Source organism: Colius striatus, chromosome 24 (assembly GCF_028858725.1).
Source record: "Colius striatus isolate bColStr4 chromosome 24, bColStr4.1.hap1, whole genome shotgun sequence".
In the NCBI taxonomy this organism is placed as follows: Eukaryota; Metazoa; Chordata; class Aves; order Coliiformes; family Coliidae; genus Colius; species Colius striatus.
The window spans coordinates 5,009,673-5,037,165 of NC_084782.1; the positions used below are offsets into that span (position 1 = coordinate 5,009,673).

At 59.9% G+C, this 27,493-nt stretch overlaps 2 protein-coding genes across 5 annotated transcripts in view; one reads left to right on the forward strand and one right to left on the reverse strand.

The window, feature by feature from the left end:
• Positions 1 to 2,470: 2,470 nt before the first annotated feature.
• RIMS3 (regulating synaptic membrane exocytosis 3) lies at positions 2,471 to 17,103 on the reverse strand. 2 transcript variants are annotated; one of them, XR_009820361.1, is made up of 8 exons: positions 17,023 to 17,103; positions 7,779 to 8,042; positions 5,834 to 5,975; positions 5,632 to 5,744; positions 5,233 to 5,334; positions 5,004 to 5,143; positions 3,172 to 4,399; positions 2,471 to 2,566 (listed from the first exon to the last, which is right to left on the reverse strand). XR_009820361.1 is itself a non-coding variant. In XM_062014605.1 (7 exons), the coding sequence occupies exons 2-7, from the start codon at positions 7,996 to 7,998 to the stop codon at positions 4,187 to 4,189; spliced, it is 930 nt and encodes a 309-aa protein (XP_061870589.1). In that variant the 5' UTR covers positions 7,999 to 8,042; positions 17,023 to 17,103; the 3' UTR covers positions 2,471 to 4,186. The 2 variants fall into 2 exon arrangements, 1 of the variants encoding a protein (XP_061870589.1); XM_062014605.1 differs by having other exon boundaries at positions 2,471 to 4,399.
• A 4,734-nt stretch (positions 17,104 to 21,837) lies between these two features.
• NFYC (nuclear transcription factor Y subunit gamma) overlaps positions 21,838 to 27,493 on the forward strand; it is a 33,633-nt gene continuing 27,977 nt past the window's right edge. For 2 of the 3 annotated variants that reach the window (XM_062014602.1, XM_062014604.1), the window contains exon 1: positions 21,838 to 22,035. The gene's annotated coding sequence lies outside the window, so the exon portion shown is untranslated. Of the gene's footprint in view, positions 22,036 to 25,242; positions 25,268 to 27,493 lie in introns of those variants that run through there. The other variant, XM_062014603.1, reaches the window with a different exon arrangement.

Genomic DNA, 27,493 nt, shown 5'->3' on the forward strand with positions numbered 1-27,493 from the left:
TGCTGGGTACAAAACAGGCTGCAAAGCTGAGTCAGATTCATATCAATGATTCATTCTAGGGGAGAGTATCTGAGAAGGTGAATGGTTGGAGTTTCCTGATGGAAGGTGGAGGGAACAATCTAAGGCATGAAACCTCCTCAGTGCAGCCACCCTTTGCAAATCATCCAGTGCAGGAAAACAATGCCCTTTGCAATGAGACATTCCCCCAGAAACAAACCAAACAAACAACCTGGAGGCCAGAAGCTTGTGGTTTTCCTGGTGTAGGAAGCAACTGGTTGTCTTCTTGGCTTTTTGGTTCATGTTGTTTGAGGAAGGAAAGCAGCTGCCACGAGGTCTCAGATGGGAGGAGCAGCGGTGGGGATGTGAATGTGTCACCCTTCAGCCTCAGCCTTCAGCCTCAGCCTTCAGCCTCTTCTCCTGGTTGAGGTTTTGCCATGCAAATGTGAGGTGGGTCCTGAGCCAGCTGCTTCCCCAGAGAGGTGAGGACCAGCAGCCTGGGGTGGGGAGGCTGGATGTGTAGAGCTGGACACGGAGACGTTAAGGACTCGATGGATTTCAGTTCATCTCATGAGGAAGTGACAATCCTCTGGCCCTGTGGCTGCACCTTATCAGTCTGTGAACAAGCAGAAGGACTCATTCCCACAAACCCATGGTGCTGCAGGGAGTGAGAATCCAGCCCTGACAAAGCTGGGGTGCAGTTTGTCCTGACTTGAGCCACGCTGTTGTCCTCCAAAGCATCCTCAGCCTGTTGATGATGGGAAAACAAGCCAAAGTATTTGGTTTTCCCCTTTCCCTGGAGTTCCCAGCTGTGCCTTCTCCAGGACAGCTCTTTCCTCTGGCTTTTCCACGTGCCAGCAAGGGCAGGTTCTCAACGAGCCACTCAGGCTCTTGCTGGACCTCAGGGCTCTGCTGCTGTGGGCACGTGCCCGGCCTTTCCCGTGTTCCTGCAGCTCTTCATCCACTTCTCTGTCTCAAAAGTGTGATGTTGGGGAGCAGCAGAGCTCTGCAGCTCGCTGGAGGAGTCTGCAGGCAGCTCTGTGCTGGAAAGGGAAGGAGGTGGGATGCTGCCTCCACACCAGGGAGCAGAAAATACCCGCAGAGCCCACGCGCTTTGTCACCTCCCCGGGGACGTGGCTGTTGTCCCACCACTGGCAGATTCTTTTTAACTGTTCCATTGAAATGGAGTTGCTAAAGCAAAAGCAAATGATGGTGGCTTGAAGGAGCAGAAAGCTTTTCCTCTTTGGATGCCTTCCCTCATGCACAGTCAAAGATCCAGCATGCTGGGGCAAGGTTCAGCCTCATCCAGGCGTCGGTGACCTCACGTAACTGCTTCGTGCTCTGCAAGGAACGTCATGTTCAAACCACTGTTTATTCCTCTTTCAGGACTCAGGGCACTGGCTTTGCTTCCTCAAAACACTGGAGGCTGCTGGTGCACCCACAGCCCTCCCCATCGCTGCTCAGCACCGAAACGGGGGCCTGTAGCTGTGCTGAGCACCTGCAGATTATTTCCCCCCTTAGGAGGTGTGTGCTGGGGTGCTGAAGCAAACCCCTCTCCATCCCCTCCCTTCTCAGAGGCCTCCAGTGAGTCTGACTTTGGTAAAGATCCAAAACCCAAGAGGAGCAGCTGGAAATTCCTCAACGTGGTGTCAGGGAACTGGTGGCAGTGTTTGGGCAAAGCAGCTGCTGCAGCAGTGGGGCTGCTGAGCCCTGGGGCTGGGCTTGTGGGGGGAACAGCTTCAGCAAACAGTCTTCTGCTTCAGGGCTGGGGTTGTGAACAGCTTCAGCAAACAGTCTTCTCCTTCAGGGCTGGGGTTGTGGAGGGAGCAGCTTCACCCCAACAAGTCTTTTCCTTCAGGGCTGGGGTTGTGGAGGGAGCAGCTTCACCCCAACAAGTCTTTTCCATCACGTTTGGGTTTGTCCTGCTGTGGCACAGCTTTGAGCTGGTTTGTGGTTCCTGGTGCAGCAGAACCAGGGGTTGGTTGAGTTGTGCTCTGTACAGTGTGGAATTCTCTCTGCTTTGCCAGTAAATAGTTGTAAAAAGGAAAAAGAGCCATCCCAAGTGTGCTGTGGGTTGATTTGTGTTAAAGACTGAAGGTCAGAGCCATCTGGTCAGTAAAAATCCCCCATTAACCTTTAGTCCTCTGCCAGTCTCCAGCCTGCTCCTCTCTTGGTGTGTTGGTTTGGTTGGGTTTTTCTTTCCCCCTCTCTCTCTCTTTTGGAAACTGATCCTTCAGGACAGTCATTGTGTTTATTTATTTTTTTTATGAAGAAACCAGAGTTTCTAGTGGTGTCTCCCCTGAGTATTTTCAGCAAATTTCATTAGGCACCTTCAAAGAAAAGCTTCCATGGTTCTGGGTTTTGCTACAAGAACTGGTCCCTCGGGGGAACCAAAGATGCTGCTTTAAAAACAAACAAACAGAACATACAAACAGCAAAAAAAACACCACCACCACCACACCCAAAACACTCATCCTGATAAGAAATTCAAAGCATCTAGTCCTTTTGTTTGTAACCTCTCAGTTGTCCCCAGTTCCAGGTCAGCACCAGGTGCTGTTGAGATGTTCCCCTGTAGCGAACGAACGAGTCGAGAGTTAAAGTGCGTCCGGCCGCGGCATCTGGCAAAGCCTCTGCTCCTGCTTGAGAGTCAAGTGGCAGGGAGAGCATCTTGCACCTCAGAAGAGCATCCTGGAACTTGGGAGAGCATCCCAGACCCAAGAGGAGCATCCCAGACCCCAGGAGAGCATCCCTGACCTCAGAGAAGCATCCTGGACTCTAGGAGAGCATCTCTGACCCCAGGTAAGCATCCCTGACCCTAGGGAGCATCCTTGACCCCAGGGGAGCATCTCTGACCCCAGGAGAGCATCCCAGACCTCAGAGGAGAATCCCAGGCCACAGGTAAGCATCCCTGACCCCAGGGAAACATCCCATACCCCAGGGAGCATCCTTGACCCCAGGGGAGCATCCCTGACCCCAGGGAAACATCCCTGACCCCAGGGAAACATCCCATACCCCAGGGAGCATCCCTGACCCCAGGGGAGCATCCTGGACCCCAGCAGAACATCCCAGAACTCCAAAGAGCATCCCAGAACTCCAAAGAGCATCCTAGGGCCCCAGGAGAGCATCTCTGACCATCCAGGAGAGCACCCCAAACCCCAGGAGAGCATCCCAGACCTGGAGCTGGCCCTGGTGGAAGGAAGGAGCTGGGAGGCAGCCGATCAAGCAGCATCTCAACGTTCCTGCTCCGTTGGGTCACCTTCTCCTGGCTCGGGTTTTCAACGTGAGGCATCACAGAGTTTCTCTTTTGGGTCTTGTTTTGGCCATCCAAGACCCCAGCCAGTGGTGAAACACGAGGGTAAGACCAGCATGTGCTCAGCTGAGGTGAGGGCACCTCCCCTCCCCAGCCCGTTCTCTCTCACTTTGGCAACGTCACTGGTCACAGGCTACATCCTACCCCAAAAACAACCCAAAAAACCACCCATTGACAGGTAAAGAATGGCCACCAAGAAATGCTCACTCGGTGTTGCAGGGTGTGAGTGAGTGAGTGAGTGAGTGAGTGAGTGAGTGAGAAAACACCCAACCAGGACGTGCCTGGCAGCTGGTTCTGGTTGGAGTCTCTTGGGTATTGCAGTGAGCGTGTTGTCAGCACGTGGCAAAGCTACATAAGAGAAGATGCTACATTCCTTGGAGAAACAAAAAGGAGATAGTGCTGAGTTGGAGATCCTTTTTCTTCTGAGCTTGGTGGGGGTTGTTTTTCCCTCTCTCTTTCCAAAGGTCCCTTTTCCTCAGAGGGAAAAAGAAACGGACGGATCCACCCGAGACGCTCCGGCGGGTGCTCAGAGAGGGACGTGTCACTCCCAGCCCTTCCCCGTGGCACGTGGGGACAGTGTGGGGATGGCTGGGCAGCCTCAGCCCTCGGTCTGCCTCATGAAGGAGGGGGGTTGGTGGTTGGTGGGTTTTGCTTCACCCTTCCCCTTTGCCTCGAAACGCTCAGCCCTGGCTGCCCCTGCGCCGTGGGCTCGGGGAGGAGCCCGTGCAGGGCGGGTTTGGTTTGGGAAGGAGACGAGATTTGAAGAGGGGAGGAAAAAAAGGGGTGAAGAAATAAAAAGAACAGGATATTTACAGCCATCCACCAACAGTTCTGCCAGGTCAGGATGTCTCCTTTCCCCTCCCGGCCTCTGCCACCCACCTAGGGGCAGGAGGGGCTGGTGGAGCTCTCCAGGGAGGACTGGGAGAGGCGGCGGGTCAGGGGTCCGATGCTGGAGTCGGCCAACGAGGAGGTGGGGAAGAGTTTGTACCAGCCTGAGACCACACTGGACAGATCCAGCTCCTCCAGGACGATCTGAGCCATCCCCATGAAGCACTTGTGGTCCATGCGCCCGTAATCGCCCCAGACGATCACCTGCGGGGCACAGGAGGAGTTTGGGCTCCCCAGGGGAGAAACTGGGCAAAGGCTGTGCCTGGGGGGGAAGGACCCACCGTGCTGGGGGTGGGGAGGCTGTGGGCTGAGGGACAGCACGGAGGGCATGGCCTTTCTGTGTCCACTCAGAGGTTGTTGAAGCCCTTGGAGCTGCTGCAGTCCCAGCCCTGCCCTCGCCCTGCCCAGCCCAGCACTGACCCACAGCACCTCACCCCACGGCTTTGGAGTCCCTCCAGGGCTGGGCACTGCCCCAGCTCCCTGGGCAGCCTGGCACAGGGCTGACACCCCTCTCAGGGAAACAGTTCTGCCTCAGCTCCAGCCTCAACCTCCCCTGGGGCAACCTGAGCCCATTTCCTCGTATCTTGTCATCACTGGAGAGACCAACCCCCAGCTCCCTGCAGCCTCCTGTCAGAGAGGGCTCCTGGTTCCCCTCAGCCTCTTCTCCAGGCTCAACACCCCCATTCCCTCAGCCCCTCCCCAGCCCCTTGTGCTCCAGCCCCTTCCCCAGCTCTGGCCACGCTGCAGCACTGTTCTTCCTCTCCTAATCCCTCCCTGTCCCCGGGGATGTGCACAGGGAGTACATCACCTGCAGGACTTTGCCCTGGGGACTCTCCTCGAAGAGCAGAGGCTGCTGGTAGGATGGGTCACAGGTTTTCTTCACCACCTTGGTCTTCTTCTTGGCCAGGCAGACGCCGTTCTCCAGCAGATAAACCTTCACGTAGGTGGCTGCGTTGGAAACCAGGTGAGAAAGCCTGACTGGGCACAGGCTCCCAGCCCAGCACCCAGCTGCATCCCTCCCATCCCCAGTCACCTACCAGGGATACACTTGGAGCCCATCTTTGGGATGAGTCCCCTGGCCTGGATCACCTCCACCTCCAGCTGCCCGTTCCTGTCAGCCATGCCCACGTGCACATCACCTGGGAGAGGGTCCAGACGTGCTCAGCACCACCCCTGATGGCCACCCCCCTCCCGGGCATGGCCACAGCCCTGTGCCCCCCACCTTTTGCTCCCACCACAAAGCAGGTAGGAGAAGTCACCTCCAGGGCTTGCAGCCCCTTCTCCCCCCTCCTGCTTCCCCATGCTCAGCACCAGGCAGGATGAGCCCGCTGCCGGGGCCCTGCTGTGTGGGAATGTGCCACCAAGGTGCTTGGATTTGAGCAGCAAAGATGAGAGTGTGAGCATCCCCCTCCCCTCCCCACCGCCCCGGCTCTCACCCATGGGAGGAGTGGCCAGGGTCTGCCGCCCCACCAGCTGCCCCGGCCCCAGCCCGTCTAGGAAATCGCTGAACTGGCTCTCGGCGCCCAGCCTGGTGGTGGGGAAGATGAACCTGCGGCGGGGAGAGCAAAGAGGCTTTTGTGGAGCGGCCCCGCGGCTCCGCGGCCGCCGCCAGCCCCAGCCGTGCCCGCGCCGCCGTACGTGCCGTCCGAGCTGTTGCTGTTGGTGCTGCCGTCCGTGGACTCGCGGCTGCTCTGCCGGGTCACCCTGGTTCTCATCTCCACCGCGATGCCCGTCTCGGTGCTCCTCCGGATGGTGCTGCGCAGCTTTTTGGGGCCTCCCTCTGGAAACCGGGACAGGGGCTGAGCCCGGCGAGCGATCGGGGATGGAGAGATCAGGGATGGAGAGATAGGGGATGGAGAGATCGGGGATGGAGAGATCGGGGATGGAGAGATCGGGGATGGATGGAGAGATCGGGGATAGAGAGATCGGGGATGGAGCGATCGGGGATGGAGAGATCGGGGATGGAGCGATCGGGGATGGAGAGATCGGGGATGGAGAGATCGGGGATGGAGCGATCGGGGATGGAGAGATCGGGGATGGAGAGATCGGGGATGGATGGAGAGATCGGGGATGGAGCGATCGGGGATGGATGGAGAGATCGGGGATGGAGCGATCGGGGATGGAGCGATCGGGGATGGAGAGATCGGGGATGGAGAGATCGGGGATGGAGAGATCGGGGATGGATGGAGAGATCGGGGATGGAGCGATCGGGGATGGAGCGATCGGGGATGGAGAGATCGGGGATGGAGAGATCGGGGATGGAGAGATCGGGGATGGAGCCATCGGGGATGGAGAGATCGGGGATGGAGCGATCGGGGATGGAGCGATCGGGGATGGAGCGATCGGGGATGGAGCCATCGGGGATGGAGCGATCGGGGATGGAGAGATCGGGGATGGAGAGATCGGGGATGGAGAGATCGGGGATGGAGAGATCGGGGATGGAGCGATTGGGGATGGAGCGATTGGGGATGGAGCGACCGGGGATGGAGAGATCGGGGATGGAGAGATCGGGGATGGAGCCATCGGGGATGGAGCGATCGGGGATGGAGAGATCGGGGATGGATGGAGAGATCGGGGATAGAGCGATCGGGGATGGAGCCATCGGGGATGGAGCCATCGGGGATGGACGGCTGAGCCCGGGCAGCGATCAGGTTTGTCCTGTCAGTTTGAGGCTGTCCCTGTGGAAGTGTTGGCCTGATCCTGGCAGCTCCCGCAGAGTGGGCACTGCTCCCTGGGCACCAGCAGCCAGGATGGTCCTGGTCCTGCCATCCCCAGGTGTGGTTCTGCCCAGCTCTGGCACTTTTTGTTTGGCTTTGGTGGGTAATTACATCCCCTTCAGAAACACCTCGATGTGCAGGGCTGGGGGGTCCAAATGAACTCCTCTCTTTACAGAGCATACCATGGAATGCCAACCACAGCTGATGCTGAGGGGATGGAACATGTGTGTGAGGAGGAAAGGCTGCAGCCCTGGGGCTGCTCAGCCTGGAGAGGAGAAGCCTGAGCTCAGGGGCACCTCAGCAGTGGTGATAAATACCTGGATGCTGATAAATACCTGGATGCTGATAAATACCTGAATGGTGATAAATGCCTGAATGGTGATAAACGCCTGAATGGTGATAAATGCCTGAATGGTGATAAATACCTGAATAGTGATAAATACCTGAATAGTGATAAATACCTGACTGCTGATAAATACCTAGAGGCTGGGGCCAGTCTTTGTTCTGGGGTGGTCAGTGCCAGGACAAGGGGTAACAGGCACAGGCTGGGACACAGAAAGTTCCCCTGGCACAGGAGGAGAAGCTCCTTTGGTGCTGAGGGGAGGGAGCCCTGGCCCAGGCTGCCCGGGGAGGGTGTGGAGGCTCCTTCTCAGGAGGTTTCCAACCCCCCCTGGACACGTTCCTGTGCCCCCTGAGCCAGGGGAAGCTGCTGGAGCAGGGGCTGGATGAGCTCTGCAGAGCCATCCCACCCCCAGCAGTCAGGATTCTGTGGAGCATCACTTTGGGCAGCCAGGTGAAAGAAGCCAAAAGCCCAGGGAGCTGTTGGGGGGGAGGGTGGTCGTGCCAGGGGTCTGTGAGGGACTCACCAGTCTGGTTGAGCTGCAGCGTGCTCTTGCTCCACTGTGACAGCCCCACGATCGCCACCATCTTGGCGCCCAGGCTGGAGCGTCGCTTCTTGCTGGCGCTGGGGGTGCCGGGCTCGGCGCTGCCGCGGGCGCCGGGCTCCAGGCTGAACGTGTCGCCGCTGATGCTGGAGCTGCGCACCACGGCCCTGCCTGCAGAGGGGGCGCCGGCCCCGTTGAACATGGTCAGCCCCTGGCCTGGCCGCCGGCTGCGCTGCCCGGGATCCGCTGCGGGGGCGGAGAGGAGGCGTCAAGGGCTGGTCACCCCGAGCCAGGGATGGACGGGCCCCGGCTCGGGTGGCACAACCGGGACCGTTTCTCCCCGAGGGTGGCAAGGGAAGGACCCCCAGGAGACAGGTCGTGGGGTGGAACATCAGCCCAACCCCGGTGGCCTTGACACACAAGGAGAGACCCAGCCGTGGGCAGAGGGCTCGGTGTGTCACCAACCCCCCTGGCTTGGGAGCAGCAGGGGACCCTGAGGCTTGGGGACAGCCCTGTCCCCCTCCCCAAAGGCAGCAGAGGCTGCCAGGCTTCTCATGCAGCACACTGGATTCTTGCCTTCCCTTCCTCATGAATATTTAAACTCCAGAGGGATGAGAGCATCCATCTTCCAAGGAAAGGTGAATTATTAACTCCAGGCCAAGTGAAGCCACTTTATGATAATGGATGGAGGCAGTGCCTGGAATAATATTTCTCTTTCAATAGAGAGAGAGAGAGAGAGAGATGGCTGCAAATGGAGAGGAGAAGTTATGGCTGGGGCTGGGGGAGTGGGGCAAGGCAGGGCCTTGTGCTGCCTGATGGCATCAGGGGAAGGACCCTCCCAGGGGCACAGCTGAGCTGAGACCTGATGGGAGCCACAGGCTGGGCTCAAGCACCACTCAACTCACGGATTTATCAATGCCAGAGGGGATGCAAGGAGGGGCAAGGGGGGGATTTGTCACTGACAGCATTCAGGAGCTCCCAGGGAGCAGCAGCCAGCCCACGAGTCCCTTCTGCCTGGTGTTTTCCTGCCCTGCTCTGCCCAGGCTCCCTCAGGTGAGTACGTGGCTTCCACCCCCACTCCCCACACCCACCGCTGAGCAGGACCCTGGCACAGCCTCTTGCATCCCATGTGGGCTGTGCCAGGGCTGCAGCACACGCTTCCCCTCACGTCCACACCTGCCCAGGGCACTTTCTGCCTTTGCTGCTGAACAAACACTTGCACAAGGGTGAGCAGCAAGTCCCCAGCCCAGAGCCAGCCCAGGGTGCTGATGGGGAGCTGAGACAAGGGCTCTCCCTACACTCAGCAGCCAAGCTGAGCTGGGACCTCTGGGATGAGCATTTTCCACCACTTTCCAGGAACCCTCCTGGCTCCAAACCCGCTGTGGCCGCTCCCAGGGGTTGGGGTTTCTCTGAGGAAGCTCCTGCAGCAGGGGAATAGATCCCAACCTCAGCCCCAGAGCACCCTCAGGCACACACCCCATCCCCGTGCCTCAGTTTCCCTCTGTGCAAGCCCAGCCTTAGACGTGCAGCTCGTGTGAAGGGCCAGCTCAGGCCTCTGCACGAGCAGAGCAGCAGCACAACCCAGCCCCGTTCTTCCTACAGCCAGGGAAACACAAAAGGCTCCTGCTGCTGTTTCCCTCAGCCGGAGCTTCCTTCAGCCACCGCGAGAGCACCGGGGGAAGCAAATGAGATCAGGAGAGCACAGCAGTAATGGGATCATTTCCGATGCAACACACACAGAGACACACACACAGAGACACACACACACAGAGGCACAAACACAGAGACACAAACACACACGAGTGGGATCATTTCCGATGCAACACACACACACACACACACACACACAGACACACACACACACGCTCCTCAGCCCAAAGGAAGCATTTTCATTACCCTGCCCCTAATTTTACCCCTTCTCTCTCCTCGCAATCTCCCTCTGGCCTCTCTGGGGCTGGATGCAGAGATATCTGAGACAAAGCTCAGCGGGGAGCCGTGCCCAGGGCTCGCAGCATCCCCGGCCGGCACAGCCCCGATGTGCCTCTGCCCCGGCTCCCTTCTCCCCAGCAGCGGGTTGGGGGGATTTAGGGAAAGGCACCGCTTTTCCCTTCGTCCTCCACCCCACTTCTGTATCTCATTTCTCCTCTAGATCGCGAAACACCGGGATTCTCGGAGCAAACACCCGCGACGCTCCGGCAGCGGCTGGATGTGACGGCAGCCGCCTCCTTCCCCGCCACGGCCACGCGGCGCCGGGGGGTGTGTGGGGGGACACACGGCAGCTCCCGCAGCCCCCTCCCAGCTCTTACCGCTGCCACCGAGCTCCGTCCCCGCGGGAAACGACCAAGAGCAGCAGCCGGGAGCTGCCCAGGGAAGCGGCCCCGCGTCCCGCACGGGCTGCGCCGGCTGCGGGGTGCGGGAGGTGCGGGGTGCGGGGGATGGAGAGCAGCGGGGTGCGGGGGATGGAGAGGTGCGGGGTGCAGAGGATGGAGAGGTGCGGGGTGCGGGGGATGGCGAGGTGCGGGGTGCGGGGGATGGCGAGCTGCGGGGTGCGGGGGATGGCGAGCTTCGGGGTGCAGAGGATGGAGAGGTGCGGGGTGCAGGGGATGGCGAGCTGCGGGGTGCGGGGGATGGCGAGCTGCGGGGTGCGGGGGATGGCGAGCAGCAGGGAGAGGTGTCATGGCTGTAGCATCCCCTCGGCTGCTCCGCTGCAGACGCGCAGCCAGCGCCCCGATGCACAAGGCGCAGCCGGGTACCAGCGGCAGGGAAAACACGATCCCTGTTGCATCTCCGATCGCTGCTGCGGCGCAGGAGCCCCGGGAGAGGCTGCCAGGGGCCGAGCTCTGCCCTCCCCACGCTGCTACCCCGAAGGAAAAGAGGAGCTGGAGGCATCTTACCGCGCTGCGCAGGTGGAGGAGGACTGGGCAGTGCCCGCCGGGGATGCTCAGCCCCCCAGCCCCATCCCTGGCTGGAGACGGAGGGTGACGGGTCTGGTTAATCTTTAAAGGGTTCTGGAGAGCGGGGCTGTGCCGGCGCTGCTTCAGCATCTCCTTCAGCATCTCCATGGTTACATGGCTGACCCAGTTCTCCTCCCAGCCCCAAGCAGGGCCAGAGCGGTCCGCGGGGTGGGATCCACCTCGGAGGGGCTGGGGGCATCTTTGTGCCCCATGAGCCCGCTGCATCCCCCCTGCCAGGTGTCACGGACCTGCCAGGGCATGGCAGAGCTGGGAAAAGTGGGGAACAAGATGACACGGAAAGTGGGGGGTCGTGGGTGACCCCAGGGGGTGGATGGGGCTGATGCATCACTGGGGTGACTGGTTGGTGTCAGGGGCTGCACCCTGTGAGGAATAGCCAGGGGCTGGGAGAGAGCCCTGGCCCCACATACCCCACTGACATGAAAGAGGAGAGAAGTTGAAAAATAAAGCAAGATATTGATGAGGGAAAGTGGGTGTTTTGGTAAAGGCCGTGGGGAGGGAGGGAGGAGCCCAGCAGGTGCCCCCACACAGGTGGGGAAAGGTCCCTGATGGCAGCTGGGGAGAAGAGGAGGAGGAGGGAGGTGATAAATAAGCATGATGGGGCAGGGTGGGATGCTGTCTTGCCAGGGAAGGAGGCAGAAGGACTCTGGGGACTGTCTGCTTCCCTTGAGGTGAGTGTCCCCAGGAAAAGAGGGGTTGGAAAGCCCTGGCAGTGGGGCAGCAGGTCCTCTCACCCCTGGGCTGCCCCTACAGCTCCTGTAGTGGGGCTGTCTCCAGCCTGGAGATAGAACACTGAAATGCTGCAGACACCCAGAGCAGGTAAGCACTGAAATCAGCACTTTTAGGGGAAGAAATGCTTGCTGGAAGCTCTGCCAGTGCTGAGCAGGGCACCATGTGCTGGGGCAAGTCACAGTGGTGCAGCTCCCAAGCACGTGCTCCTCCTTGTACTGGGAAGTAAGGCAAGGGCTCATTTCCCTTAAAAGTACTTAATTCTAATGAATTGCTTCAGGTTTGACAGGCAGTTGCTCACATAAATGTCAGTGCACACAAGCTGAGAACTTGCAAGTAACTCCAGCCACTGGGGCTGAGCATCTCATTGCTCAGATGGGTTGTAAGAGTTACATTCTGGCTGGAACTTGCTGCAGGCAGAGCATTAAACCCTCCTGCACAAGCTCCATGGGAAACACAGACCTGCAGATTAAAGCAGGAGTCCAAATGTGCCTCATTTGTGGGAAAAGTGGAGCTTAGAGGGGAGAACTTGGGATGGGATGCTGTGAGTGGCTCCTGTCTGAGGGTGCTTCAGCCCAAAGCAGCCCCTGGGAAAAGGCCTGACCTTGGGAACATCCCCAGGCCACAGCATTGTCCCCAAGGGCTGAGAGATGGCTTCATGGAGAGCAGCTCTTCCAGCAACCCAAGTGATGTGCTGCAGCTCCTCTGGGGTAAGCAGGGCTCTAATACTCCTCAGGCCTGGGAGTGGGTTGGGTCTGAACAGCCTTTCTGCTCCAGGCACTCTCCTCTCTGCTCCTGTGCTGCTGCTGTGCATGAGGCTGGACTGAGAGCATCCCTGGGACCCAGAGCAGGAGCTCACTGGAGCCACAGCCCTGCATGGGGGTCTCCAGTGACACAGAAGAACCAGCTCTCCCATGTCAGAGATGCACATCCTCAGCACTGCCTGTGTCCAAAGGCACCTCAGCCACTGAAATTCCCTGAAATTCAGTGGGACAGGGAAGGGAGTTTCCTCTCCAGGAGGGACAGGCAGGTGGCATCTTCCTGCAGCCACCTTTCCCTGGATGGGGGAGCTGATGTGGGAGCTGGGAGCACCCATGTCTGCCCCTGCCAGGCAGCCTGATCTTAGACTAAGCCCCTTCCAAGATGCCAGGAGCTCAGGGCCAGTGCCCTGACCACACCATCCCTTTCCCTCTGTCCCTGCCTGACGTCTGCTGCTCTGTTAAATCAGATCTGTGCTGAATCCCATCGTTTCCCAGGCAACATAAAAGAATCAGGGGAGTAAAAGCTGGGACAGGCAGCTCCCACAGAGCCCAGGCTGCTGGGTTAGCTGCCAGGGCACCGTGACAGACAGTGGGGCATCTCTGATGGTCCAGTCTTACCCTTCAGATGCTGCCTGGACCAGGCACCTGCAGGACACAGCTCAGTGTCTCTGTGCTGGCTGCACCCTGGGCCTGGTTTTGGCCATGATGAGCAGCTCAGGAAAGGGCAGGACCTTACAGGGGACTTAGAGCAGCAGGCATGTGGCCACAAAAACTGGGCCACTCCCATGGGGAGGCAGCAGGGATGTAGGAAACCAGATGTAGGAAACCTTTGGTGGCCCCAGGGACGGGTGAGGAATGGATCACCTGTGCTCAGAACCCAAGCCCTCACCTGGTGCCTGGGTGCTGAGGGCTTGCACTGGCAGGGCAGGGGCTGGCAGTGTCTCCAGCATCGTGGAGGGGCTGTGGGAAGGAGCTTCCTCCTGTTACCCAGCAGCTGCTGCCTCCCTGGCTGCACAGCTCCCAGCTCTGCAATGCAGCTCACACCGCTCGCTGCCGGGTGGGAATCCCATCAATATTGCATGGAGCTGCTTCCTCCAGGGGAAGGGCTGCTATCAGCTCTGCTTTGCTGTTGTTTCTCCTACCAGTGCTCCTCTTGCAGAGCACATCTGATTTCCTTCCACCAGCAGCCCCCCCTTCTCCTCCCCTTTCTGCATCAGCAACTCTCCCTTTGCCTTTCAGGGGCTCCACATCCCACACGAGCCCCTTGGGGTTCAAATCAAAGTACTGACCAGATTCTCTCCCTGGCCACTCAAACTTGCCCCCAGCAAAGGTGCCTGATACTACAGCCCTGTGTTGGGCTCTCCAGGATTAAGGCACCAGCTCCAGGGTGGGTGATCCAACCCACCCACACATCCTGAGGCACCCCCAGCTCTGTGTGCAGCAGCAGGACAGTGAATGTGGCCTGTGTCCAGCAGCCCAGACCCCATCTGACCAGATCCAATCCACCCTGCCTGGCCATCTCCAGCCTGCAGGTCCCAGCTGGCCCCAGAGCCCAGTGGGAGCTGGAGGGGGAGGCTGGCTGCTTGCAGAAAGGAAAAAGTTGCTTTTTAAATGCTAAGACTGCACTATTATAGCAAAGCTTCTTAAGGGATCAGCAGAAAACTTGCCATAGGAAGACTTCTGTGAGCCAGAGTGATGCCAAGAGACAGCAGGAGCCTGGCACTGCCCACAGCAAGCACCCATCACTCTGCCATAGTCTGTGCCTGACCTGGCTGGCACTGGCACCTGCATCCTCAGGAGAATGGGCTGATGGAGCTCCAGCTCTGGGGGATCTCTTTGTCTGCAGGAGGGATGAGGAGGTTGGGGAGGCTCCCTCTGTGATCCCAGGGCAGGTGGAGAGCCCTTGAACCCAACAGGGAGCTAAATCACTTGGAGACAATCCCTAGACGAGCCTGTCTCCCTGCTCTTCTTGATGCTGTGACACATGCATTTGGAAGTGCATGGAAATGGTGGTGGGGAGCTGGTGCTGCAGGGCTGCCCTTGGAATGAGAAGGAAAACCAGGCATTTATCACAACCTCACACAGCAGCTCATGTGGATGTGAGGCTTCTGTAGGGCTGTGCTGCAGCCTGGGTGGATGTGAGCCCACAGAGGGCACGATCCTCACGGGGCAACTGAGCCAAGGGGCAGCAGAAGCCACGGCAGGATGGAGCTGGGGTGAGCAGGGGGCTGGATTTACCCCCCAGAGTGGGGTGCAAGGGGCCAAGGAAGGAAAGGACCAGGATGCTGTGATCTCACCCTCTGTCTGTGTCCCACAAAGGCTCTTGTGACCAGGGCAGAGCTGAAATGAGGCTGAAGCAAGAGCCCAGGAGTGCTGAGCCCCGGGACGTGGGAGGTGGCGAGAGTTTGCCTTCAGCAAGGGCTGATGAGAAGGTATGTGGCTCCTGAGGAGAGGTGTGTAAGCACAGCAGAAGGGCTGAGGAAGAGGTGTTGGTGCAGAAAGAAACTGGCACACGGCTAAACTGGGGCTGGAGGTGAGAGGAGGGAGAGGGAGAAGCTGCTTCTGTGCTCAGGAAAGGGGCTGAGCCACGCAGGCAGCCGTGGCAGGGCGGCTTTGGGCAGGTGCCTGGCAGCAGAGCCCATCCCCAGGCTGCTGGCCTGTGGGGATCTGCAGGCTCCTGCTCTCAGCTCACTGATGAAACCAGCAGCTCAGCCCCACGGGAGCTTCCCTGGGCACAGACTGGTGCAATTCAGCCCAGCACTAATTGTTCTGCTCAGCCTCAGAAAACCCCCTGGTGACACTTCCCAGACCCCCCCAAGCAAAGGGCAGAGTCTGGCACAGCCACCACCTCCCCCAGCAGACAGCTCTGCAGCTCGGTGTGAGGTGGCTGTGGCTCCGAGGACCATTCTGGGGCTCAGAGCAGCTCCACAGCAGCTCCCTGCACTCAGCAGTTTGGGTGCTTCCCTAGCAGGGGGGTAAGTGGAGGGGGGTGAGAGACGCCCACTGTGCCCCACTCGCTGTACCCCCAGCCCCAGGAGCATCCTCTGCCCATCCCGGGGCAGCGTTTCACACATCCTCACCGATCCTTTCCCACATTTCCCTCCAGGAGCGGCCCCAGCACCTGCCCACGCCCGGGGCACAGAGCACAGCCACGTACCCAGCAGCGGCCGGAGCCTCCGGGGATCCCGCTGAGGATGAGGATGAGCCCCTAAGCAGAGCCCTCCCGGGGCAGGACCCCTCCGCTGTCCCCGGTGGCGGCGGGGACCGGCGAGCATGGGACGGGCTTGACGTCAACAGGCTTTCAGCAGGGATGATGGATGGCACGGGAAAGCGCTGCCGCTGCCCAGCGCTGCCTGGGAAGCGCTGCCCGCCGGCCCGAGCCCAGCAGCGCTCCGGGAGCCCCCAGAAGCCCGCGGAGGGGAGGGAGGGAACGAGGGGGTGCGCGGCTGCAGCCCCCGCGCTTCTGGGTGCAGGGATGGGGGGGTTGTTGGGGTGTTGAGGTATGTTTTGGGGTGCCAGGAGCATCTCGTCAGCACGGCGGAGCGCAGGGGGGAGCCCCGCGACTGTCCCACCGTGGCTCGGGACCCCTCCTTCCCTCCTCTTCCTCCCTCCCCCGGGGCTACCGGACCCATCCCGCTCTTCCCCGGCGCCGCACCCGCGACGGGCATCCCCCGAAACGCCTCCCTTCCCCCCGCCTCATCGCCCCCTCCCCTGCCGCCGCCCGGGGGATGCTCCGAGGCGGCCGCGGCCCCGCTCCCCCCGGTGGCCGCGGGACCGGAGCGGCCGCGGTGCCGGGACCCCCGGAGCTGCCGCCGCGGGCACTCACCGCCGCCGCCGCCGCCCGTGCCCGCTCCTCCCCTCGGCCCCGGCGGGCTGCTGGGAGCGGCGGGCGGGGGGAGCCCCGGGCCCGGCCCCGACAGCCCGGGCTGCCGCGGGGAACGCGCCGGGACCCCGCCCGAGGGTCCGAGCCGGAGCTGCCGGCTGCGTCCCGTCCCCAGCGGCTGCAGCCCGAGAGGCACCGGCCGGGCTCCGCACCCGTCCCGCGCATCCCGGGGGCCGGTGGTTGCACCCTCTGCCTGCCAGACAGAGCCCGGGAGCTGCCGGCTGGACCCTGCACCCATCGGCTGGACCCCGAGAGCCACCAGCCGGACCCTGGGAGCTTCTATCTGCATGCTACAAACAGCAGCTGGACCCCAGGAGTCACCGAGCTGCACCCTCCACTTGCCAGCCAGACCCCAAGAGCCATCAGCCAGAGCTTACACCCATCCACTGACCCCAAAAGCCACCAGCCAGACCACATACCCATCATCTGGACTTGAAGAGCCGCCAACCTCACCCTTCTCCCACCAGTTGGATGCCAAGAACTACTGGCCAGACCCTACTGTCACCCAGATCCCAAGAGCTGCCACTTGAAGAGTCACCAGCCAGACCCCAAGAGCCTCCAGCTGGACCCTGCACCCATCAGTTGGATGCCAGGGGCTGTCAACCCCTTCTCCCATCAGCTGAGCTCCAAGAGCTGCTGGCCAGACCCCACTACGATCACCTGGACCCCAAGAATCCCCAACCAAAGCCCAGAGCCATCAGCCAGACCCTGGGGCTGCCCACAGGAGCCTCCAGCCAGACCTGAGGCTGCTCCCTGTTCAGTGTGGCCCTCCCGGGAGGGGGCTGGGGGCTGAGGGAGAACTCCTTGTGCCCTGGTTCCTTCCAAAGGAGAAAGTTTGAGCAGAGAGGCAGCCCTGCTTCCCGTTCTGCCCTTGGACTCACCTTGGCTCCCCGAATGCAAACACTAATTTCTCTCTAAGCAGCGGCTCTTTTGGCTCATGGTGAATTCCTCCAGCGCTCTCCCTGCGCTGCCTCTGCGGGCTGAGCACCGCGGCTGACACGGAGCCACGTGCCAGCAGGAAACCCTCCTTCACTGCTTTAACTCTGTCCCTCCCTACAACAGCACCAGCCTGGGATTTGCCAGGGGCTGAGCTCCCCGTTCTCATCAGCCCAGGGGGGCTGGGGTCACCTCCAGCACTCCAAGGTGTTGAAGGGACTGGAGCATCTGTGTGAGGAGGAAAGGCTGCAGGAGCTGGGGGTGTTCAGCCTGCAGGAGAGAAGCCTGAGCTCAGGGGCACCTCAGGAATGCTGCTCAGTCCCTAAAGGGTGGGTGTCAGGAGGATGGGGTCAGTGCCAGGACAATGGGCACAGGCTGGCACACAGCCCCTGGCACAGGAGGAGCAAGTCCTTTGGTGCTGAGGTGAGGGAGCCCTAGCCCAGGCTGCCCAGGGAGGGTGTGGAGGCTCCTTCTCAGGAGGTTTCCAACCCCACCTGGACACGTTCCTGTGCCCCCTGAGCCAGGGGCAGCTGCTGGAGCAGGGGCTGGGGCTGGGTGAGCTCTGCAGGGCCCTTCCAGCCCCATCACCGGGGGATTCTATGCAGGGAACCAACCCAGCCTCGTGGGTAAAGCCCTGTCCCAGGCTCAGGGCCTGAGGGGTGACTTGGGCCCATGCCCCTGGGGTGGGTTTGGTGCTCAGTGGGCAGCCTTTGGTGCAGGGAGGGCTGGGGAGGGGTTGGGGAAGTCCCCCCAGAGCAGGGGCTGTGGCCAGCGGGCAGAGCGGGTGCCGGTGGGTGCAGGGAAAGCTGCTGCAGGAGCAGGAATAGCTGCAGGAACTAAATATGGAAACTTGGATAAAACAGTGCTGAAGGAGGGAGATGGTTTCCTAACAGAATTCAAAGCATATAAACAAACTCAGGGAGGGAGAGAGGTTGTCTGGAGGGGGCCTTTGTGAGTAATATTTAGAAAAACCAGCCGAAAATATCTCGGTAGGGAAGGATTTTTCATCAAAGCAAACTTCCAGCTTCGTGGGGAAAGTGTCAGGCCTGGGAACATATTGTTTTGGGGGAAGAGACAGTGGAAAACATGTTCCTTGATGGTGAAAAGCCCCAAAGCCTCTCCTCCAAACATTTTGTGTTTATTCCATCGCCACGTTTCGGTGACAGAAGCTGAAGTTCTGTGGCCATGCCAATGGTGACAGGTAGGAAAGGGCTGGTGGGAAGTTTGCTGCTTTGACTCTGGTTTTCTTCTTCTCTTGGCAGGTTGCTGTGGGCTCTCTCACTGACCTCCCACCTGAAGGAGCCCTGGGGCTGGTCCCCAGGGGTGTGTGGCACCGACAGCCCCTGCAGATGATCCCCAGGAGGCGCTTCCCTGCAGCAGGATGGATGAAAGCCCAGGTCTTGGTCCTGTGCTGGGATCCCAGCAGGGCTATTCCCATCTCTGCTGTCTCTTAATTGGTTAAGGAGCTCAGCTTTCTGGCTCCTCAGCTCCTCACCACCTTCTCCTTTACGTTCTGGTGTTGTGCTGGGGGTGGTTTAATGCGATTACTCGGGTAAAGCTCCAAGTAAGAGGATTCGTGGGGGTTTGGCTCTGCAGAAGTGCAGGGGCTGGTGCTGGCACAGGGATGAGCCATAGGCTGACAGAAAATGTGGGAGAGGCTTTTGTTGTGTCCCTGCAAAGGTGACCCCCAAGGTTCCTGCAGCCCCTGTGGGTGCTGGGTGCTGCCTTCCCCCGGCTGGGCAGGGCAGAGATCTGCCCCCAGCGTGGCTGCTGCTCACCCCAGCATGAGGTGGATGTAATGGAACAGAAAGAAGGGGGTTGGAACACTCTGGAGGGGCTGGGAGAGAGCTGTACCATCCTGGAGAGGATGGTTTGTGATGGGACTGGGGTTTTGCAGAGGCTTCTCCAGCATAACACCACCCCAGGCAGGTGCTGGTCCCTTGCTCAGGGCCAGGCTGGGGGTGGGCAGAGGGGGCTTGTCCCCTTGCCCACGTTGCTGCAGGTGCTCAGGGAGGTTGTCGGTGCTGCATCAGCTCTGCAGCTTCCTCTCTCACTCCTGGGCCATGTCCCACTTCTTGCAGGAGAAGGAGCTAACACAGAGCTGCTGGGAAATCTCCTCTTGCTGTTGAGGCAGGGAGCAGTGGGCTCACATGTGCTCAGCCACTGGGAAAGGCAGCGTGGTTGATGTGAGCTGGGTGCCAGCCAGTCAAGAGGCACCAGCACTCCATCTGCCTCCTTCTGAGGGGCTGCAGGCCCTGGGAAACCCACTGTCCTGCAGTGGGACCGGGCAAGGTGAGCCAGGTGAGACATGGCACTTGTAAGCTGGGTTAGGAGTCCACTTTGCAGCCTGGCAGAACTAATGGGCCCCAAGATCTGGCCCTAAATTACACTCAGCTGCTTCTGTGCTTTGCTTGGGGATAATTGCCCTGAAGCAAGAGCTTATCTGGGATGAGTCCCCTGAGCCCAGGGGATGGGAAGGGGCTGAGCCAAGGAGAAAGAAAGGCTGTGCATGTCACCTCTGCTCTAAGGGGCCATTTTCCTGAGTGGCAAACTCAGCCTTTCCAAAACCTGGTCCCTGGGCAGAGTCAGTGCAGCTCAGCTCCTCAGGGTGCCATCAGCAGCATGGGGGGAATGGGCTGAGCAGGTAACAGCTGCTGGTTAAATGCAAACTCAACAAACCACAACAAATTGATGCCAGCACTGAAAAGAGAGAGAGAGGGAAGTGCTTTTCCACTTTCTGCTTTATTTGTTTTCTTCTTGTTGTTTTCCTTGGCTGCTCCACGTTTGGGGCAGGCTGACACAGAGCCCTCTGTGCCTGCAGATGGCTGCAATCCTTCTGGGCTCCAGACAATGCGTCCATTGGTGCTGAGAGAGCAGGTGGGGAGGAAACGGAGCAGCACAACGGCACACAAAAGGATTGAGCGGCAGGAGGAGCGAGGCTATTGTGCAGAAACGCCTCAAGCAAGGTCCCTGGCAGGAAAAACAGCTGGCTGGGTTTGACAGCTGTGCCAGGCAGCAAAGTCAGCAGCAGCACTGGGTAATTGACTGCTAAAGGAGTCGTTTTGGTGAAGGGGCCATAAAGCATCACCCCCCCACACACAAAGGAGGATGGCTTGGAAATGGTGAGAATCACCACAAAGGAAAACAAACCCAACTCTAAGAGGACTTTTATTGCTCTTGGCTGCCTCAGGAGCGGCCTCAGCTCACTGAGTTGCAAGACTTTCAAGAAATCTGCAGGCATGTGCTGCCAGCTGGGTGCCAACACAGCACCTGCAGGGCAGCCGAGCCCTGAGAGCGCAGCGGCTGCAGGAGACTGCTCCCACTTCGACCTTTGGGCAAATGGCTCACAACAGAAAAGCACAGAGCTCAGCTCTCTGTGTTGGCAGCACCCAGGAGGGTCTTTCCTCTCCTCTCTTATGCAGGGGGATGAACTGACACAGTGAACTGCCCAAGCAGAAACTTCCCCAGCAGACAGCACCAGTTTTGGAAACTCCACGGAAAGGGTGAGGGGAAGTGCAGCAGCCACAAAGGACCTGACTTCCCCACCTCATTGAAAGCAGCAGATGGGCAAATCCTCCTTCTGGTTGTAAACTGGATGCAAATGGTTTGGGCAGCAGCAAGACAATAAGGAGGCAAAGATGGAGCCACTTCTCAGGATGCATTTTTTTTCATGGGAAAGAAAGTATCGAAGCAGCATGAGTCACACTTCAGAGTCCCCAAGCCAGAAGTGCAGTCCCTGGGAAATGAGAGAGCTGTCTCAACTGCAGCACAGACTTTTGCTTGAATCAGCTCCAGCTGGGATAGGATAGTAGCAGCAAGTCAGCCTGTGATGACAGATGAGAGGCCTGTGTGAAGTGTTGGACAGCTCAGCGAGGTTTAATTTGGACAGCTCTCAGGAGCGTGAGGGCAGGGCTGGAAACCTCTCTGGATGAGCCAACAGTGGAGTGACTCTTCCACTATGGCTGGGCTGGGCTAAGAGATGCAGAGCTTGGGCCACAACAACGCCAGGCAATGCTGGAGGGAAAGCCCTGGGAGTGTTGATAGCAGCTGAACACGAACCACAGCATGCCCAGGAGTTGAGAAGGCCAAGGGCAGCCTGGCTGGGCTCAGCAGTGGGGTGGCAGCAGGAGCAGGGCAGGGATTGTCCCCTGTGCAGGGCCCTGGGGAGGCTGCAGCTCCAGGGCTGTGCTCGGTGCTGGGCTCCTCACTACAAAGGGATGGTACCAGCTCCCCTGGGGACAGAAGGAGACTGTCCTGCCCCTCTTTTCCCCGCTGGCACTGTGTTGGGCCCCTCACTCACTGCCACAGGGACACTGAGGGGCTGCAGCGGGGCCAGAGCCGGGCACAGAGCTGGGGAAGGGGCTGGAGCACAAGGGGCTGGGGAGGGGCTGAGGGAATGGGGGTGTTCAGCCTGGAGGAGGCTGAGGGGAGCCAGGAGCCCTCTCTGACACTCCCTGAGGAGGCTGCAGGGAGCTGGGGTCAGCTGAGGCTGGAGCTGAGGCAGAGCTGTTTCCCTGAGAGGGGTGTCACCCCTGTGCCAGGCTGCCCAGGGAGCTGGGGGAGTGCCCAGCCCTGGAGGGACCCCAGAGCCGTGGGGCTGAGGTGCTGAGGCGGTGGCTCAGCGCCGTGCTGGGCGGTTCTGGGCCCCTCTCCCCGCACCTCTCCCGCCTCCGGCTCCCTCCGTCCGCGCGCTCCCTCAGCGCAAGTCTCGCGAGATCAGCCGCGGGTCACGCGCGTGCGCGCGGCGGCTGAGGGGGGAAGGGGCGGAGCCTCCGCGCCGCCGCCTCACGGGTCGGCCGCCATCTTGTTTCTCGGCCGCTGGGCGCTTCAGTCCGCTCCATCCTCCCCCCCCTCCTCCTCCTCCTCCCCCCCTTCTCCTTCCCGCCTCGCGTCGCTCGGGCCGGACGCAGCGCGGGCGCCGGCCGGACGAGGCGGAGGTCGCGGCGCCGGTCGCTCCGGTGAGTTCGCGAGCGCGGCGGGGGGAGCTCGGCGGCCCGTTAGGGGGCGCGGGGCGGGGGCGGCATCTCCCCCTCCCCCCCCGCCCCGCTGCAACGGCTGCGCTCCGATTGGCGGAGCCGCGGCGCGCGCGGCGATTGGCCCGCGCCGGGGGAGGCGGGCGAGGCGAGCCGCGCGCTGATTGGGTACCGAGGAGCGGACCGGGGGGAGGACAGCAAAGCGAAGCGCGCGGCGCCGGGATGGGGGAGGGGCGCGTCCGAGGCTGGGCCTGAGGCGGCGGGGACGGGTCGGGACGGGACGGACGGAGCGGGGGAGGCGGCCGGGAGGGAGGCCCGTGCGTGCCGGGGGCTGTGGGATCGGCAGCACCCCGCGGGAAGCTGCAGCCTGTCGGCCGGCGGGCACGGCAGCACACAGAGGCCTTCCCGAGCAGCCCACGGGCGTTACCGGCGGCAGCCACGCTCTGTCGTTCCCCGACGGGGGAGGTGTTGTGAGAGAGTTCAGTTTCACAGGCTGGTGGTGACGTGTTTATCCGTTCCTTGGGGGGTTTTCCGCTCCCCAAGCTCTAAGGGGCTTCTGCAGAGCCTGCTGCAGCACTTGTTGGGCAGAGGGGCAGGGTCCAAGATAAGGAGCAGTTTGAGAGAATTTGTGAGTCTGTGGTAAATATCTGAGGGATTGTTTAATGTCTGCTTGAAGCCCAGAGGCACTGTGAGCTGTGAAAATATCCTCACATAGATGTGTTGTCTGCAGATGCTGCTTTTTCCTGAGCTGAGGAAATGAAGGACAAGTCCCCCAGTAGCTGGTAAAGCACTACACCTTACAAGCAGTATGAGTGTGGCAAATTCTTCTTGGCTGGGTTGGATTGCATTCAGGTCACTTTATTCTCCAGCTACATCATTAGCCTTGGAGGGTCAGGGCTGAGTGTTGGGTGTAGGACAAGCGAGGTGGCCAAACAGCTCCTTGGTGGCAGGGCCAGCTCATGCTCTGTATGGGCTGAGCTGTGTCCAGGGCTGGCTCCAGAACCTGGAGCTCTGTCAGGCTTCAGGTTGTCCACAGAAGAAGGAACAACAGTGCTGGCTACTTCTTATGGAATGTGGCTCTTCATATTGAGCTGCTTGTCTTGCTGAGTAAAGTATCCTCCATGTACTTAGGAGTAAATACTTGCTGTACGTCTCAACAGCTGTCTGAGAATGCACAGGCCTAAGGAAAGTCTCAACTGGCTTTGATTGCAGTGTAGAGCAAACAGTCTGCAAGTATGTGGTTAACTTTTCCTCTAGTCCTCTAGAAAATAGACCTCCAGGGTCATCAGACATCTTTGCTGCTGTTGCCTTTGGCAGCTTGACTTGTCTGTCCTTAGGTTTACCCATGCCCTTGTTAGATTAGGTAATGTTTTTGGATGAAGCTGTTCATGCTGGAGCTGTGTATCTGTGGTTGAGCTGTGCTCAAGTACCAGCCTGGGCTCAGTATAATGTCCCTTAGATGTTGGGCATTGTGACAGCCTGGTGGGATCTCACACCTGGCAGCACAAGGTCCATCATATGCACCATATTATGCACCAGGACAGGCTAGGAGGGACCTGCTGGAGAGCAGCTCCAGGAGAGAGACCTGGGAGTGCTGGATCACAACAAACTGGATGTGAGCTAGCAATGTGCCCTCATGGATAAGAAGCCAATGGCATCCTGGGGGCATCAAGAAGAGTGTGGGCAGCAGGTCGAGGGAGGTTCTGCTCACTGGTGAGGCCTCATCTGGAGTCCTGTGTCCAGTTCTGGGCTCCCCAGCTCAGGAGAGACAGGGAACTGCTGCAGAGAGGCCAGGGCAGGGCCACCAAGATGCTGAGGGGGTGGAACGTGTGTGAGGAGGAAAGGCTGCAGCCCTGGGGCTGTTCAGCCTGGAGAAGCCTGAGCTCAGGGGTCCCTTATCAATGGTGATCAGTCCCTACTGGATGGGTGTCAGGAGCACAGGGCCAGTGCCAGGACAAGGGGTAACCGGCACAGGCTGGAACACAAGGAGAAGCTCCTTTGGTGCTGAGGGGAGGGAGCCCTGGCCCAGGCTGCCCAGGGAGGGTGTGGAGGCTCCTTCTCAGGACGTTTCCAACCCTACCTGGACACAGAGTGATCAGGTCTCTTGTAGAATTATTATGAATTACAGAATCAGAGTGAAGAATTAGAATGAACTCTAGAATGATGATAGAGGATTCTGACGTTCCCACGGCCGTGCCAGGTCACACCCACAGGCAGGACGCGTCCGTGTAGGTGACAGGGAGTCATGTGGCAGCGTGAGAAGTCACATGGAGGTGTTTGGGCTGTTGTTGCCGCTGGAAATACCAGCGAGGCATTCCTTCCTCCTCTCCTGGCCTGGTGGGCTGCTCTCTTCAGCTTGCATTCCATTCCTGGAGATACCTCGCATACCGCTCATAGTCATCATACCTCAGCTAGGAGCCCCCTGCTGTTATCTGTGGAATGTCACAGCCAGAGAACAAGGCGTTGCGAGGGATCAAGACACATTTTAACCCATTATATTTAACCCATCACCAAGAAGATGCGTTTTTACATTGACCTCTCCTTGCTGAGTCCAACTGATGCAACCTGCAGCCGGCACCCGGAGCATCGGGCGAGCTGGGACGAGCCCTGCTCATTCCCCACGGCGGGGATACGAGACGCGGCCGCTGCGGTGAGCGGGTACGGGGACACGGTGGCAGCGGCGAGAGGCGCCGGTGCCGGGTGCGCGCTCCCGCCGTGACCCGCCGCTGCGCCCGGCCTGGGACGCGGGCAGGGGGGTGTGCTGTTTGAGTGACAGGCGCGCGGGCCAATCCGCAGCCAGCGCACGCCCCCGCTCCGTGTGTTTGAATGTGAGCGCAGCGGCCAATCGGAGCGGCCGCGGCGGGAGGGGGCGGGCCCGGCCGCTCTGACCCCTGCGCCGCCTCTCAAGGTAACTTTAAAACAGGAAGTGGACGGCGAGGTTGCGCCGCCGGCGGCAGCCAATGAGCGCGCGGGGCCTCGCCCCCCCGCGGCGGCGCGCAGCCAATGGGCGCGGGCGGGGCGGGCCGGGCGCGCGCAGCAGGGTAGGGTGAGCGCAGGCTGTTAAAGGGGCCGGCGGCCCGGTCCGGCGGGGATGCGGAGTCCCGGCGCACAGGGGTCAGCTCAAAGACAAAGGGATGGCGGGGGAGCCCCGGGGCCGCCGCCCCCCGCCGCCGCCGCCCCCTCAGCGGCGAGCGGGGCCTGCGGCGGCCGCCGCCCGGTAAGTTGATCGCGGCAGCCGGAGCCGCGCTGGCTGGGGCGGGGGGCGGCTGCGGCTCGGCCCGGGGGTGGGAGAGCGGGCGGCGGGGACCGGCTGCCCGGCCTCGGCCCGGCCCGGCCCGGCGCGGCGGGAGGAGGCGGCAGCCCCGGGGGCCGGCGGGGGGTGGCAGGACGTGTCCGGGTCGCGTTGGCGGCTGGGGCCCGGGGCTGAGTCCCCGGGGCGGCGGGTACGGCCGAGGGCACCGCGGGGCCGCGCCCTGCGCCGGGGCCGCGCCGCCCCGGGGCCGGTAACCGGCAGGGAAGGGCAAAAACGGCAGCACCTCCCCCTCCGCGCGGGGCTGCCGCGGGGAGGGTGAGGGGGTCTCCCCCGGTCGCCCTTGGTGAGGGCTGCCCGGCCGGCTGGCAGCCGGCCCGCGGGCACCCATCAGGAACGCGGCTCCTGGGGGGCCACGGACCCCCCATGACCCCCCAACCGCCGGCCAAACTCCTGCCAAGTACAGGCAGCCCTTTGTTTTCCTTTTTATTTGCAACGAAGCACTGAAGGTCATCGGAGCCCCGCAGCCCGGCGGTGACAGGCGGAGGAAGGGGGTGAACGGGCGGCTTTAACTTACCAAGTTTTGCAGCAGAAAGGGGTTTCTCTGCTCTCCCTGTGCCACCCCCAGCGTGGCTGGGCTGGGCTCTCGCCCTCAGAGCCGTGCTGCAGCTGAAGTTGCTGGAGCCAGGCCTGCCTTCGCCTGCACGAGTGACCTTGAAATACCACTGCTCCGAGTTTCGAGAATGAAGGACAAAGTTTGTTTACGGCACTTTGGACTGGGGGAAAAAAAAAGAATCAAAGTGGGGGGGGGAAAAAGGCAGCTGCTCCTGATGGCTGAGGGCATGGAGCACATGGAGAAGAGTTTGTAGATGAGAATTAAAGTTAGTTTTCAGCCAGGAGCCCATTCGCATTGCAGACATTCCTTCTCTTCTCCCACCCAGAGATGCTCGGTGGTGGTGTCCTTGTCTTCGCAGGGGTGAACTGAGTGACATGACTCGAGTGTTCAGCCCTGCTCTCACTCCTCGGGGCTTTTTTTTCCCTCATTGCTTATTGTTGACCTTAAAAGTACTGTTTTGGAGATTTAGAGACAATTAGGTTGTGCAACTTATTTTAGGGGTGGTAGAAAAGTTGATTCCTGGCCCCTCAACCTGATCTGACAAACGGCTGCATCTTGGGGTTGAACTTCAACCTGAGCTGGCTTTGAGTTGTTGCAGCTTTCAGGTATTTTAATTCAGATTAAGACTGGTGAATAACATCACCTTGTCTCAGACAAAGCTCGTTCAACTGTCTGTGGGGTCTGGTGTGTCAGTTTCAATCCAAGAAGGGGGCAGGATGAGAAACATCACCATAAGTCATTTATTAACAATGGGGTGTTAGTGGGATAGCAGGAGCTTCTTTAGCAGGCTGCTGGCCACAATCAGGGGGTTTACTGCAAGTGTGAAGGTCATTGGTAGCATCTTTGAGCCAAAAATGAGACATTTTAAGGCTTTTGCCTTGAAATTAGGACATATTCAGCTGCTGTGTGCTATTAAGGGATGACAAAACGTGAGCGAATCTGCAGCTACTGGAAGGTGAAATAAATCCTGCAGAAATCTTTGTTACACCCAGTGTTTATCATATTTCATTGCTTAAGCAGGCCAGGGGTTGTAGCTGTGTAAGAATAGGTGCTGCTTGATCTTTCTAGGTCAAGAGCGGCAGGAAAAACCTAAAGCTTTTGGTAGTGCTGTACAGGGCTTTGTTAACAAACCCCATCAGTTCCTGACGTGCAGCACAGAGAGGGAAAGTCCTTGGGTCCCATTTTGCTGCACTCAGTGAGGTTAGTTGTGTGTCCCTTCTGCCCCAGGGGTCCCCTGGATTTTCCAGGTAGTTCTACCTGCTGGAAAAGCAGCCTGTGAAAACGGGCTCACCTTTTGGTGTAAGAGACTCTTCCATCCGTGGTGATTTTTGGACAAACATCAGTGATGGAGACATAAAGGACAACTTTCTGGTGGGAAGTGGATGTCCCTGTCTGGGGGTGGAGGATGTGTGTGTGCCTGGCTGTGAGGGTGGTGGATGCCTGCAGGAGGTCACCTTTCAAGCCACTGGATTTGGGTTTGCTTTGGTTTTTGGTTTGTTCTGGGGGTTTTTAATCGGACTAGTATCTTGCCTTTATGTAACGGAGCGTGACATCTGTACATTAATAACGTTGGCACA

What these genes read in the sequence shown, in the direction of transcription:
- RIMS3 (XM_062014605.1), bottom strand. Translation starts at nt 7,998, where the DNA reads ATGTTCAACGGGGCCGGCGCCCCCTCTGCAGGCAGGGCCGTGGTGCGC. An exon ending in GGGCTCCAAGTGTATCCCTG is followed by an intron (nt 5,144 to 5,232) that starts GTAGGTGACTGG and finishes TTTCCAACGCAG; the next exon opens with CCACCTACGTGAAGGTTTAT. An exon ending in CCCAGGGCAAAGTCCTGCAG is followed by an intron (nt 4,400 to 5,003) that starts GTGATGTACTCC and finishes TGTGCCCCGCAG; the next exon opens with GTGATCGTCTGGGGCGATTA.